This window comes from Engystomops pustulosus, chromosome 7 (assembly GCF_040894005.1).
Source record: "Engystomops pustulosus chromosome 7, aEngPut4.maternal, whole genome shotgun sequence".
Taxonomy (NCBI): Eukaryota; Metazoa; Chordata; class Amphibia; order Anura; family Leptodactylidae; genus Engystomops; species Engystomops pustulosus.
In genome coordinates, this window is record NC_092417.1 from 181,189,220 (window position 1) to 181,204,456 (window position 15,237).

The following is a 15,237-nucleotide window of genomic DNA, read 5'->3' on the forward strand; positions in this document are numbered from 1 at the left end:
TGCCATTAGGGAGAGAGTTGCTGCTGCTGCAGGGATAGCGTTAGGGTGTCATATTAGCTTACTGTTAGGCAGGAGTGAGTCTACAGGAACCAAACAGCCCTTGTCAGGGCTAGAATAGCGTTATATATATTTTTTTTTTGTTTGCTTGTGGCTGGGCTTGCTGGCACTAGTAGTGCAGCTAGTACCATATTGTGAGTAATTTGCAGGGAGACTTGCGACCGTTGTGTTTAGCTCTTAGTGACACACATATCCATCTCAAAAACCTAAGTGGGACAATTTATTAGGGGTTTGATTGAATTAGGCACAGTCTGACGATTTATTTATTTTTTTTTAAAACTTAAAGTGACTTAAAATCCAGTTTTGTGCTGTCAGTGTAGGATAGAAACTAGGCATACAAGAACCCAACCGGGTACAATAGCATTATATATATATTTTGTTGATTTGCTTGTGGCTGGCCCTGCTGGCACTAGTAGTGCAGCTAGTACCATATTGTGACGAATTTGAAGGGAGTCTTGCAAACGTTCTGTATAGCTCTTAGTGACACACATATCTGTCTCAATTTATTAGGATTTTGATTGAATTAGGCACAGTCTGCTTTTTCTTTTCTTTTTTTTTTTTCAAAACTAAGTCATCAGGCACAGCACAAAATCCTGTTGTGTGCTGTCAGTCTAGGTTAGAAACTAGCCATAGCAATAGGATAGCATCGTTTTCTTAAAAAAATAAAAACACAAAAAAACCACAACAAAAAACCACAAAAGAAATTTACAGTTTACACTTTAATTTAGAAAATGTTGAACCTGAGGGCTAGGGGTAGAGGTCAAGGGCGTGAGTGTCCAACTACTGCAGGGGTCAGAGGCCGTGGTCCTGGGCTGGGTGAGACCCCACCTGCTGATGAGGAAGCAGGGGAACCCCGCAGAGCTACACTCTTTAGCTTCATGTCTCAAGTTACTGGGACCCGTGGTAGAGCACTGTTGAGGCCAGAACAGTGCGAACAGGTGATGTTGTGGATTGCGGACAATGCTTCTAGCCGTTTGTCCACCAGTCAGTCTTCCATGCAGTCCACCCATGACACTGAAATCAGCACTCCTCCACCTCAGTCTCCTTCCCCCCAGTTTGCCCCCTCCAAGGAAAATTTGGCATTTGAACCGGCATACTCTGAGGAACCGTTTTCTGGACCCTTCCCAGAGTCACAAACCACTTGTCCGGTTGCTGCTGAGCTCTTTTCCGATGCCCAGGTTTTCCACCGGTCGCAGTCTGTGGGTGATGATGACATTGTTGACGTAGTGGAAGAATTGTGTAAAGAGGTGTCGGACGATGAGGAGACACGGTTGTCAGACAGTGGTGAAGTTGTTGTCAGGGCAGGAAGTCCGAGGGGGGAGCAGACTTAGGGATCGGAGGATGATGAGGTGACAGACCCAAGCTGGGTTGATAGGCCGGGTGAACACAGTGCTTCTGAGACGGAGGCGAGTCCTCGACGAGAACAGGTTGGAAGAGGCAGTGGTGGGGCCAGATGGAGAGGCAGGGCCAGAGCTGGTGCATCAGCGCCAAATGTTTCACGTAGTGAAGCTCCCGTGGCGAGGGCTAGATTTTCGGAAGTCTGGAGGTTCTTTAAAGAAACACCGGATGACCGACGAACTGTGGTGTGCAACCTGTGCCACACCAGGATCAGCAGGGGTTCCACCACTACCAGCTTAACCACCACCAGTATGCGCAGGCATATGAATACAAAACACCCCACTCAATGGAACCAAGGCCGTTCACCTCCGGCCGGAAACACCACTGCTCCTTCCCATGTGTCATCTGCTGCCTCTGCTAGTCAGCCATCTACCCAGGACCCCTGCCCAAACACCTCCCATGCGAAAACCACACCTTCACCTCCACGATCCTCCACAGCATCCACCAATGTCTCCATGCGCAGCGTTCAGCTCTCCATACCCCAGACACTGGAGCGCAAGAGGAAGTACAGTGCAACCCACCCACACGCCAAGCCCTCATCGTCCACATCTCCAAACTACTTAGCCTGGAGATGCTGCCCAATAGGCTGGTAGAGACCGAGGCCTTTCGCAACCTCATGGCGGTGGCCGCCCCCCGGTATTCGGTCCCCAGCCGCCACTACTTTTCCTGATGTGCCGTCCCAGCCCTGCACCAGCACATGTCAGACAAAATCATCCATGCCCTGACCAACGCTGTTTCTGACAAGGTCCACCTGACCACGTACACGTGGATGAGTGCTGCCGGGCAGGGCCACTATATATCGCTGATGGCACATTGGGTTAACTTGGTGGAGGCTGGGACCGAGTCTGACCCTGAGGCTGGTCATATACTGCCGACGCCGTGGATTTCAGGGCCTACTTCGGTCCAGGTCTCTCAGGCTTAATTTGCCTCCTCCTCCTCCCACCCCTCCTCCACCTCCTCCTCCGAATTACCATCCGTGGGCATGGTGCCATCAGTCGGTAGCTCTAGGCACAGCAGCAGTGCCGTTGCTAAGCGACAGCAGGCGGTGCTCAAACTGCTGAGTCTAGGCGATAAAAGGCACACCACCCAAGAGCTATTACGGGGCATCACGGCGCAGACTGATCTGTGGCTGGCACCGCTGAACCAGAAGCCAGGCATGGTTGTGTGTGACAACGGCCGTAACCTGGTGGCGGCTCTGCAACTCGGCAGACTGACACATGTGCCATGCCTGGCCCATGTGTTAAATCTCATAGTTCAGCGGTTCCTCAAGACATACCCCAATCTGTCTGATTTGCTCACGAAGGTGCGCCGCATCTGTGCACATTTCAGGAAGTCCAGCAGAGATGCTGCCCCTCTCAGGGCAGCGCAGCACCGCCTCCAACTGCCCTTTTTCTGGAAGGACACTTAGCCGGTCCTCTGTTTTAACCAATTTTTGGGAGTGCCACATACAGGCACTTAATCTTTTTAATTTTTCTGAAGTGCAACCTACCTGCTCCTCTGATTTGAAAACTTTTTTGAACTGCCACATACAGGCACTCAATCTATTTAATTTTTCTGGAGGACCACCTACCTGCTCCTCTGGTTTGAAAACTTTTTTGGACTGCCACATACAGGCACTATCCAAATTTAATTGTCTCCACAGCAGCCTCCACACATCGTCTTTATAGCTGCCTCCACACGTTATCTCCATTGCTACCTCCACACATCATCTCCAAAGCTGCCTCCCAAAGTCGTCCATATAGCTGCCTCCATACATCGTCACCTTAGCAAACAAGCTGTGTCAGGCAGAATTTTGGGTTGTTTTCATGGCTTCCACATCATTCATGTTAACTTTGTCGCCACCCTGCTGTGTTATCCACAAAATATACTGGCAAACTTTTATAATTTACCGATATTATTTCAGCACTTCTTGCGCATCTGTTTACATTCCCCTCACCCGCCATAACCCAAACTTATAAGAACACTACTACACTTGATCTTATACAAAAGGTTCTTAGAGGTGCTGTTTGCAGCCCCCGCCTGCTTTGAAAATTATAATTTTTTCAAAGTAAACCCTTCTGGCCCCCAGGCCCATTTTGGGTGGGGAGTAGCCGAGAGACAGGGGCTTGGACAGGCGAAAGCTCGCCTGGCAGCGGACCGCCAGCTCCATCCCAAGATTAGGCAGCCTCAGAGGCATCCATGCATGCTGCCCCTGCTGTTTCCTGTCCATTTTGCCTCCACGATCCTCCACAGCATCCACCAATGTCTCCATGTGCAACTTTCAACTCTCTATACCCCAGTCGCTGGAGCACGAGAGGATATACAGCACATCATCCCCTTATGAAACGAGCTGTGTGAGGCAGAATTTTCAGGTATTTCACCAGATACATAGTGGAACTCGGCGCATCTGTCGCCGTCATGCTAGAGACCTGAAGTTGCAATCACAGAAGCAATATGGATGCCCCATACTGTCACTCTTAATCATGGAAGTCGTCTCCTTGGCTGCCTCCACATGTCGTCCCTTTATCAAAGGAGCTGTGTCTGGCTCTTTTTTCGTGTGTTTCACCAGATACGTTATGGAACTTGGTCACTATGTCGCCACCATGCTGTGTTATCGACTAAATATACCGTCAACCTTTTGTTCACATAGGAAATCATTTCAGTGCTTCTTGCTCACCTCCTTTGGTTCCTCTCTGCCACCCATTGGTTTGAAGCCTGAGTCCATTTAGGGTATGTCGCCATGATATTCTCTAGCCTGCCACTGCTGCCGCTGCCTCTGCATGCCGTCCCCTAAAGTGTCAGGGTCAATTATTGGATGTTTTAGATGCTATCTAGCCTCATTCGGTCACTCTGTCATGGCCATGCTGTTGCCCATAATTTTGGCATAATGGTGCGATTAAGCAGCCTCAGAGGCATCCATGCATGCTGCCCCTGCTGTTTCCTGTCCATTTCCGTGGTGTTTCCATCATTTTTTGAGGTTTCCAGGTGTTTGGCCAAGCTTCCCTGTGCAGAGCCTTGGTCCCCTTGAAAAATGCTTGAGTCTCCCATTGACTTCAATGGGGCTCGTTATTCGAGACGAGCACTCGAGCATCGGGAATAGTTTGTCTTGAATAATGAGCACCCGATCATTTTAGTGCTCGCTCATCTCTAATAAAGAATAAAAGTCGGGGAATATATGATCTCCTGTCCAAATTGAACATCTAAGTAAAACCAACTCAAATTGGTCCTGGCCCTAGATGGAGATGTTAGATGAGGTTCTGCGAGGCAGCGCTACTCTGAGCACCCAACTATCACAGACAATTTTACAAATGATTGATTAGACACAACTTAGGGCTCGATGAGTGATAAGAACCAGATAAGGAGCCAGTACACATCACTCATTCTCCAGCTTCCATGGGAGTTATGTCCCATCTCACACAAGGGCCATTTGGAGTTTTACCCCAAGCATCAAATTCTGTAGAATTTATAGAAGACAGTAAACCCCTTCATGCTTGACATCAGGAAATGTTCTTGGAGAATATGACTCCGTCTCTGCAAGTGTTAATGAAATCATTCGACAATTTAGCTTTGCTTATTCTTGTTTTAATTGTAACCTCTATTTCTGATGAGTGAAGAACATTTCCAGACATCACAGATGAGATCTGGGAACACATTTAGAGCGCAGTGTGGTACAGTTCTCTGCACTTCCTATAAAAGATGGGGAGATTCAGCTCTGGCTGCATTGACACTAAGATGCTACATAAGTTACTGTCAATCATCACATTATTCAATGCAGCTGCTCCGGGGTTATTCCTTGTTATTTTAGGATGTTTTACTCTTTTCTTCATATTATCATCTTCAGCTTCAACAGAATCTTCTTTACAGAAAACTCTGCTGTGTGTGTTCTTCCTGTTTCTGTCACCTTGTATCTTCACCGGGCAGACTCCAGCTCCAGCCTGTAGACTAGACATTGAGAAATTGTGGGAAGATTATGAATATGTTAAGGATGGAGATGTTATGATCGGAGGAGTTGTCTCTGTTAACATTCAGGTTATCCCTTTTGGATATTTTACTTCTAAGAGGTGCTTCTCTATGTGTGAAACGTAAGTGTGAGGACATGATATCAAGGGCCAGGGCTGGATGTGCATATAATGGGGCTAATTTTCGTCACGTTTCCCAATGATTTCTGATTAGCGCCGCATTTAACAGGGGTTTTGGGCAAATCGGCATTGGCTTTCACGTGACACAAATCAGGGGGCGGGCTACGGACGATCCAATGGATTCGGACAACGTGCTGGATTTAACATTGTAAATTGTGTCGCAAGACACGCACTCACATACTCCAGGAAGAACACGCTAAACTCTGGCGGACCTCGGGGCGGAAGCGGCGGATGCAGGAACTTGGGGGCACGATGTTGGTGAATCACGCCGGACTTCATCTTCCTCAGACTGTCCGGATAGGGGATCGCGACAGGACCGGGTAAGTAAATGTGCCCATATATCATTACTTTACTAGAACTGCAGATTGTGGAAAATTCTACAGAAAACTGTAGCACCATCCTTGACCTGATATGAAGAACACATAGTTTTCATGATAGCAGAGAAATAACAGGTCCATGCAGATCCCTCTTTCTTTGTAAAAAAGTTACTATTAAGAGGAAACTCATGTGATCACAGGGAAGACATTTCACATATCAAAATCCCAGAATCCGTGTTACTATGGGTTCCACCACCAAGCTCCAGGGCTGAACCTTCACAGTCTTTATCATAATTTAGTGGAGATAAATGGTAAAAGCACAAGTGAGGAGCTGGACCCTGTTTTCATCCGCCAACTAATTCAGGTGCCCAAATTCGTAGAACAAAATCCTAGAAAATTCTGATTAAAAGGGGCCCTTTCAGAGAGGGTAGGTTTCCCAAATTTCTTGCCCATCTCGGGCTTTTGGACCACATTTCTATGCAATCAGCTACAGACTGTGGGTCTCTCTGTCTCCTGGAGCTGTGACCACAAAGTCTGGGTCTGTAAACACCACTAGGAGATTTGCCGTAATAGGGCCTGATATAGTTAGGTTAGAGCTCAGACAAGCAGGTTTTCTTCTCGGTTGTGCCCAGTCTTGTGTTTGAAACTTTTTAAATCTGTGTCTCGATCTGCTAGAACCTATTGTCCTGCCTCTATCAAAGCTCATCCTATACAATACATACATTTGGTTTTGAATTCGATGATCTTGATTCAGAACTTCAAATTTCTCCATGTGAAAATAAATTTCCCATTTCTTCACTTAAGTTTCAAGCTCCTCTAAACCCCTTCACAATATGATACTATCCTCTTCTGTAACCAATCCTTTACAGAGCTTAGTATTTAGTTAGAATATTAAAATTCTCCCTTCATTTTTATATTTTCAATTTTAAGAGCTGTATTCATCGGATTTATCCTTTCCAAAGAACGGTGACTTTTTTCTTTCAGTTTATTTCTTAGTTTTACACAAATCTTATGAATCAATTCTGTATATTGTGAGACAGCGACTGGTAAAGTGGTTGGAGATTGCTATATTTCTAGAAGGTTTCTTGCATCTGTCTTTTAAGCAACAGGAAGTTCACATCTCACCTAGGGGAAGCTGAGTGAGATGGAAAAAGTCCAGGAAAGCTGGGTGCCTTAAGCAAGACATAGCTTGTCAAGGGATTTTGGTAAGACCTGTTTTAAAGGCTCGATTTGTGGGATGATTGGAGTCTGGTAGTGGGGATGGTCATTCCCTTCCTTTCCAGCACAGGTTATACTTGTAGCACACAGGATACACTGATGTTGAAGCTCAGCTCTTCTTGAGCTACCAATGTCTGCACTGTGTAACTACAGGGGGACCACGTGGAGAGACAGGTCCTATCTACCTGTCTGGAGTCTCCTGTGCGGAGGTCTGCAAACCTGTCCAAGGACTGTGATTGTGTGAGGTCAAACCCACAAATTTGCTTTCTTTAGTGTCAGGTGGCTGGTAGTAACTCATCTCAGTAGTCAGGGAAGACTATGTGCAGTTAGAGCTTAGCCGAGCAGGTATTGTTGTTATCTATTCATCACCATATTTAAAGGGTTAATTGTTGTCTTGGGGACTTGTCAGGACAGGAGCAATTAAGGAGATTTAGGGACTGGTTATAGAACATACTTTCTTACCCTTCCCCTCGGGAGACTGACTACCGGAATTTCTTATGGCTCTGCCAAACACAACTGAGATGCACGACTCTTATCCATAGATCCGGCCATTTGTATGTTTTTCTTTCCTTATATTACTGCATTACACTGGATGTCTGATAGACTGTGGTTGCATATATTATAGGATTGACTAGATCCAGATCTGGTCTGGTGCGCCAGTGTTTCACCTGAACAACTAGGACCTATACAGCTGTGAGGAAGTCATTTCTGGTGGAATTATTTGGGTTTTTCTGTATTTGTGCAACTACATGGAAAGCATCATCAGCCTCCAACAGATGTCTATGTCCTCTACGTGCAGATTGTGCCCTCCCTACCCTTTTTTTCATAATTTTAGTTTTTTTACATTCTTGTCTTTATTTTGCAGTGTCCACCCTCCTTACTATAAGAATCTTGTGGCTTTCTTTTACGCTGTTGATGAAATCAATAAAAATCCTTCTATTCTCCCAAACCTGACTCTGGGATATCACATCTATGACTCGTGTTCAGATTACAAGGTTGCGATAAAGAGCATAATACAAATATTATCTGGACCCGGAAATGCTGTCCCTGATTATTCCTGCACTCGGAAGAAGAAGGTTGTTGGTTTTATTGGAGATCATTTCACATCCACCACTTTACCGATAGCTCAGCTCCTGGGGATATATCCGTACACACAGGTCAGTCATATGGTCAGACTATATGAAAATGTACCATGATACATGATATGACTTCTCATGTACTGATCCTGAGTCACATCCTCCTGTCAGAAGAATCATATAGGACATCAAAGAAATTTACTGCCTGTGATGATCCCCACTCTCATCTCCAATCACGGGGTTCATCTGCACTAGGCAACCTCACCATTTAGCCTATAGAGCCCCTCCCACCATCACAAAACGGCATCTCTACACTATTTTTCTAAGCACCCAGCATCCATCTGTCAGGGAAACTAAACACAGAAGAGTCCCTGACACTACACTGCACACACAGCCCAGGGGCGCACAACCACACTATGTACCCCGTATTGAAATCCACTAGTATAAGAGCAGGGCCAGACACCATAACATGCAAGAGACATCTAAAAGGAGGTGACTGTTTAACATAGCATCAGTCAGAGAGGCAGGAACTTCTAAAAACCCAGCATTTGCCCTTTCTAGGGCACTTAGGTGTATAGAGGAGACCCCTGTTATCAGGACACTAGGAAATCTGAAATAACTGCTTTACTTAGGGCACTTTGAAGAATTTCAGTAGGCAAGGATACTCTTACTGCTTATAGGGGGTTATACAGTATTACTTGGAAAGACTAGGCAGGATTATTGACATTTACTGAATCATCCAGCAAGATCTTGAAGGTCCCTTCACTGCATAGAAATCATAAATCATCATCAAACATACTTCAGCTGTTAGTGAACAGCGTGCAGTAATATGTGGATCATAAAATTGGCGTTGTCAGTGACTAGCATCCAGTGATACCTTGATCATAAAGATCACGTGCATTTTGGTACTAAAACTTATGCGGCAAACTCCAAGCTCCTTTGATGGAAGTAGGTGCCAGGGAGTGCAGTGTGTACTTGTAGACCACCAGTAGGCAACATAAAGTTGAGGCATTGGTCAATTACATGGCAGAGAGTGCATCAACTGTCATGGGATTATATTTGCCGTACTCATTCTTATTTTTTTTTTCTTTAAATTTCACAAAATAAGGTACAATCAGTATTACAATTGTATAAGTTTAGCACTGAAATTACGTACAGCTTCATCAATACGTTTTTGGACATCTACCATCAGTTTCACTAATGTCCAGCATTACGCGCGTGTTTCTTTATGGAGTACTGTTTTTAGTGCATAAGCAAAAGTTACGTTTGCTTAGAAACAGACTTTAAAAAAAATATATAAAAGAGACGGATTCACCCAGGCTGATGTCACCTGAGCGCCCCTCGGCATTGATGGATTTTAATGTATTCTGCCACTTACTGTGATCCGACCTCCAGTTCCCTTTGGAGGATCTAGGAGAGAGAGTGCACGCCCTGCTCTCTCTATGCCCTGGCTCTCTGACGTCATGGGCCGGCTCTTAAATCCTCGGTGGTACTATTAGGGTGCTGTCACATAGTGCGTTCTTGGTCCGTTTTTAAAAATCATGCATTTTTGTATGTTTACCAATGCGTTTGGCTGGTTTGAATCTGTTTATCTTCATTTTAAGCGATGGTTAGAGGCAGCAACATGGTAGGCCACATAGTGGCAGAATGACAGAGTGTAGAGGTGGTGGAAGCAGCAGGAGGAGGTCAGAGAGTGACAGGTGGCAGCAACAAGGTAGGCAGGCCACAGTGTGGCCCAATGACATAGTGTGGAGGTGGCAGCAGCAGCATGCGGTCCGAGAGTGGCACAATGACAAATTCTGGAGGTGGCAGCAACATGGGAAGCCACAGTGTGGCACAATGACAGAGTGTGGAGGTGGCGGCAGCAGCATGAGGTCCGAGAGTGGCACAATGAAAGAATTTTGGAGGTGGCAGCAACATGGTAAGACACAGAGTGGCAGAATGACAAAGCGTGGAGGTGGCGGCGCAGAACTTGCATTGCACTCTGACCCGTTGTAAGTCCAATGCAAGTACAATGTGTTCTTTACTCATCAATTGCCATAGAAAAGATAGAGCTCAGTCCTGAGTCCAACTCATTGAAATTGCATTGAAAACGTGCAGGAAAAACGGAGATCCTGATCAAACTCAAACTGAAAACTGAATAAGCTCTGATGCAAAATGTCAGTTTTTCACTGAACAAACCATGATTGCTCCCTGATCAGACTCTGACGTGATCTGCAACGCAAGTGTAGAATGGGCCTTAGATTCATTAAAGTGGCTTTGGTCTATTTTCTGTCTGGGATTTTTTTTCAAAAAGTCCCTTAAAAAGTCTCAAAATGCATAAAAAGTCTCAGCACATAGACCAGCTGGGGACTGGAGTAAGTTTGAGACTTTTTATGAAATTTTTTGCAATAGTCTCAGGTCATGCATCTGGCTTTGCACAGTGTTGCACTAGCAGTAGTTCTATGTTTATGCCGGATTAATGAAGAGGTGTATGTAGTCCTGTGAAAAGTCTAAAAAACCCTCAATTTGACTACTTTAACACCAACAAACCAATAATAAGTAACCCAAATACAATCTTTCACAATCAATTTTTATTTTATCACATCGGACCCTCCACATTTTAAAAAACCCTTGACAGCCTATATCCCAGAGTGGTGTGAACAGTCACTATGCTGGGGGATAAGATGTTCCCTAAAGTTTTTTACTCTTTTAGGTACTAATGTACATTAATTCTTTAAGATATTCTTAAAATTTATAATTAAATCCTGATTCAGTAACGAGAGATAACTTTTGATAATGTTAACAATGGTTTGTTATTGTGGACTATATGTCGTGCTAAAACGGGCAAAGATCTTCTCTTATGATTTAGATTCATTTCTTTTTATCTAACCGTTTCTAAGTCTTTTTCAATTCAGACGAGCCCTATCGTCTTTTCCTCAATCTGGCTGTAATCTCTCCACATTGGTCCTCATACATATGGGTTTGGCCCTAAGAAATTCACTATAAGGGATTGGTTTAAGTGTATGTACAGGATGACAACTCTTGGCTGACAAAATAGTAGTGTCTGAAAACCACCCATCAAATTCTATATTAAGAAGTGCCTTCACCCATGAAATTCTCCTACATCTGTTCATGCTCTCAATACACATGCACACAAGAGACATTTCAGGACCTTTGAAGGTCCCCCAAAGGGCCTGAAACCACAGATTGAAACCAGGCAGAAGGGATGCATCATCCATTCCCCAAGAAACTAGATTTTGGTATTGTATGTCAAAAGTAAATTTCAGACTTGTAGAGGCCCATAATAATCATACAGTTCATGGCCCATGAAAGTCTTAATCTGGTCCTGCTAGAACCTTATAGCAACTATGTTGACACACATCTCATGTATTACATGTGTGCTAAACTTGGGCAGGCCAACAGACCTGCTGGGGCTGCTGCTTAAAGTGTGTGCCATGTGCTTTGTTTTTTGGAATTCACACCCTGCTGATACTCTCGTGCCCACCACTAGAGATGGGCAAATTTGTTAAAATTCGGTTCGTCCCGATTCATCAAATTTTTCGGAAAAGTTCGATTTGACCCGAATAATGTTAAAAAACAGGTGTTTCCTGGCTGCAGAGAGCCTGTAGGGTGTTGTAGAACGTTGTGCCATGCTTAAATATGCATAGGGAGCGTGGTTTGGTCTTCAAACAGTGCTGTGTTAGTATGACACGCATGAAACGCTTCACTCTTCACTTCCATGTGCACTTACAGAGGACAACTTCACCAAATAAGCAAAGCAGGAATGCAGCCAGACAAGGTACAGTCTATGCCAGCTCGAAAGGAGCTGAGGGCAAAGATCCCGCTATAACATCACAGGGTGCACTCTTTTTAATTAGATGATTCCAGAGATTATGACTAGAGATGAGCGAGCACTAAAATGCTCGGGTACTCGTTATTCGAGACAAACTTTTCCCGATGCTCGAGTGCTCATCTCGAATAACGAGCCCCATTGAAGTCAATGGGAGACTCAAGCATTTTTCAAGGGGACCAAGGCTCTGCACAGGGAAGCTTGGCCAAACATCTGGAAACCTCAGAAAAGGATGGAAACACCACGGAAATGGACAGGAAACAGCAGGGGCAGCATGCATGGATGCCTCTGAGGCTGCTTAATCGTACCATTATGCCAAAATTATGGGCAACAGCATGGCCGTGACAGAGTGACCGAATGAGGCTAGATAGCATCTAAAACATGCAATAATTGACCCTGACACTATAGGGGACGGCATGCAGAGGCAGCGGCAGCAGCGGCAGGCTAGAGAGTGTCATGGCGACATACCCTAAATGGACTCAGGCTTCAAACCAATGGGTGGCAGAGAGGAACCAAAGGAGGTGAGCAAGAAGCGCTGAAATGATTTCCTATGTGAACAAAAGGTTGACGGTATATTTAGTCGATAACACAGCATGGTGGCGACATAGTGATCAAGTTCCATAACGTATCTGGTGAAACACCCGAAAAATGAGCCTGACACAGCTCTTTTGATAAGGGGACGACATGTGGAGGCAGCCATGGAGACAACTTCCATGATTAAGAGCGACAGTATGGGGCATTCATATTGCGCTGCTATGATTGCAACTTCAGGTCTCCAGCATGGCGGTGACAGATGGGCCGAGTATTACTATGTATCTGGTGAAACACCTGAAAATTCTGCCTGACACAGCTCGTTTGATAAGGGGATGATGTGCTGCATATCCTCTAATGCTCCAGCGTCTGGGGCATAGAGAGTTGAAATGAGACATTGGTGGACGCTGTGGAGGATCGTGGAGGCAAAATGGACAGGAAACAGCAGGAGCAGCATGCATGGATGCATCTGAGGCTGCCTAATCTTGGGATGGAGCTGGCGGTCCGCTGCCAGGCGAGCTTTCGCCTGTCCAAGCCCCTGTCTCTCGGCTCCTCCCCACCCAAAATGGGCCTGGGGGCCAGAAGCGTTTACTTTGAAAAAATTATAATTTTCAAAGCAGGCCGGGTTGTTTGAATATTTCACCTAGGAATAATGGAATAGCATAGTGGTTCTATTTTTAATTGTTTTTACGGAAATGGTTCCATGATTAAGAGCGACAGTATAGGGCATCCATATTGCGCTGCTATGATCGCAACTTCAGGTCTCCAGCATGGCGGCGACAGATGGGCAGAGTTCCACTATGTATCTGGTGAAACACCTGAAAATTCTGCCTGACACAGCTCGTTTGATAAGGGGACGATGTATGGAGGCAGTGAATTAGTAGTAGATTAAAGGTGCTGCAGTTAAAACTATGTTAGTTGGATCTTGAGATGGAGCTGGCGCTCCGCTGCCAGGCGAGCTTTCGCCAATCCAAGCCCCTGTCTCTAGGCTACTCCCCAAACAGCACTTCTAAGAACCTTTTGTATAAGATCAAGTGTAGTAGCGTTCTTATAAGTTTGGGTTATGGCGGGTGAGGGGAATGTAAACAGATGCGCAAGAAGCGCTGAAATAATATCGGTAAATGATAAAAGTTTGCCAGTATATTTTGTGGATTACACAGCAGGTTGGCAACAAAGTAAACAAGTTTGATGTAGAAGCCATGAAAACAACCCAAAATTCTGCCTGACACAGCTCGTTTGATAAGGGGACCATGTACGGAGGCAGCTATATGGACGACTTTTGGAGGCAGCTATGGCGATGACGTGTGGAGGTAGCAATGGAGATGTGAGGGAATAGAATCAATTTTTGAATCTGTTCTTCTATCATGTATCTATACAAAGATTCTTGGCTCTATTGATAGAAAAGACTCCTATGTACCATTTCCCATCATCCCCCCGTGTACACAGATCATCTTTCAGAGGCTATTGGAATGTGGGTATGGTCAGTAGGCTCCTTTGTCTCAAGAACCTATAAAAACTGTCTGCAACCTAAATAAATTGGAATTCTCTCAAACATGTGAAGGTCTGAGTGATTCACCGAGCAGCTCGTACTATACAATGATTTGGAACCACATATCACATCGAGATAAAGGGATATTTCCCTGACAAAACATGGGCTCGAACAGCGACATGGGTTTGCATGACGCCTACCGGAGAATTTAGGGATCATCCTTTCAGGACAGACAGACCATGCAGCTGCACAAAAAGGTAAGAAGCTTTTTCTTACAAAATTGCTCTGTCGCTCCTTGTTTGGATTGTTCCACGTCCGGTGAGTTGCATGTCTATATTGCCCAGTCCAAAGAATCTTGTTAGTTTATTTGAAAACTCCATGTGATGTGTGGTAGTGTATATGGGTATTGTGTGAGTTGAACATGTGTGTTTGATAGCGCTATTGTGATACTGTACTGTACTGGTTTTAAGAGAGTAACATTCTAGGAATTGCCCCTACCTAAAGAGTTTCCTAGACGAGCAGCTTTTTGGATCGTAATTCGCTTGAGACAAAGTAGACTGAGTTTGGACAGTCGGACTTTATAAATTTATTTTGTGTGGTAGGATCCAGAGCTGCTTCAAGGAAGGGGACTGCAGTCATTTCTTGACGGGCAAACGGTTTAAAAAAAAAAAAAAAGGAAAAAAAAAATTTAGAATTAGAAGTGGTTAAAACTGCCCTATGGAAGAGTGAGTGACTGCGAGTGTGTGCCGGCACTAGAGATATATAGAAAATTATGGAAAAAAATTGCTAGGTAGGATGAGAGGCAATTCAGAGGGAAAACCAGACGTACAGATCTTGAATGATAAAAAAAAAAGAGGCTGTAAAAGGATGTCAGAGAATGTTGGAAAAGGATAAGTATATCAAAAAGATGGTTGTTTGTATGTTGGTAAATGGAAAGGTTCTTAAAAGAACAAAGGCTGGTTGCATAATGATGATATGATGGAAATTGCAAGTGGATAGAAGAAAGTTACAGAGGAAGTGACCAGAGGAGGTTATAAAGAAACAGCCATAAGAAATTGTGTGTTGTATGAGTGTTATGACGATGACGGACAAAAACGTTGGACAGACAAAAGACAACATTCAGAAAAGGTTCGGCCTCCACCCTAAAATGGTGGATGAATTGATGTATGGAAACAAAGAAACAGACTGGTGGAGACATGTG

At 44.7% G+C, this 15,237-nt stretch overlaps 1 protein-coding gene across 1 annotated transcript in view; it reads left to right on the top strand.

Moving 5' to 3' along the window:
• The first annotated feature begins 4,836 nt into the window (after positions 1-4,836).
• Positions 4,837-15,237, top strand: part of LOC140070294 (vomeronasal type-2 receptor 26-like) — a 62,928-nt gene continuing 52,527 nt past the window's right edge. The window contains exons 1-3 of the mRNA XM_072116647.1: positions 4,837-4,909; positions 5,276-5,516; positions 7,974-8,265. Coding sequence (XP_071972748.1) covers positions 4,837-4,909; positions 5,276-5,516; positions 7,974-8,265 — 606 coding nt within the window. The remainder of the gene's footprint in view (positions 4,910-5,275; positions 5,517-7,973; positions 8,266-15,237) is intronic.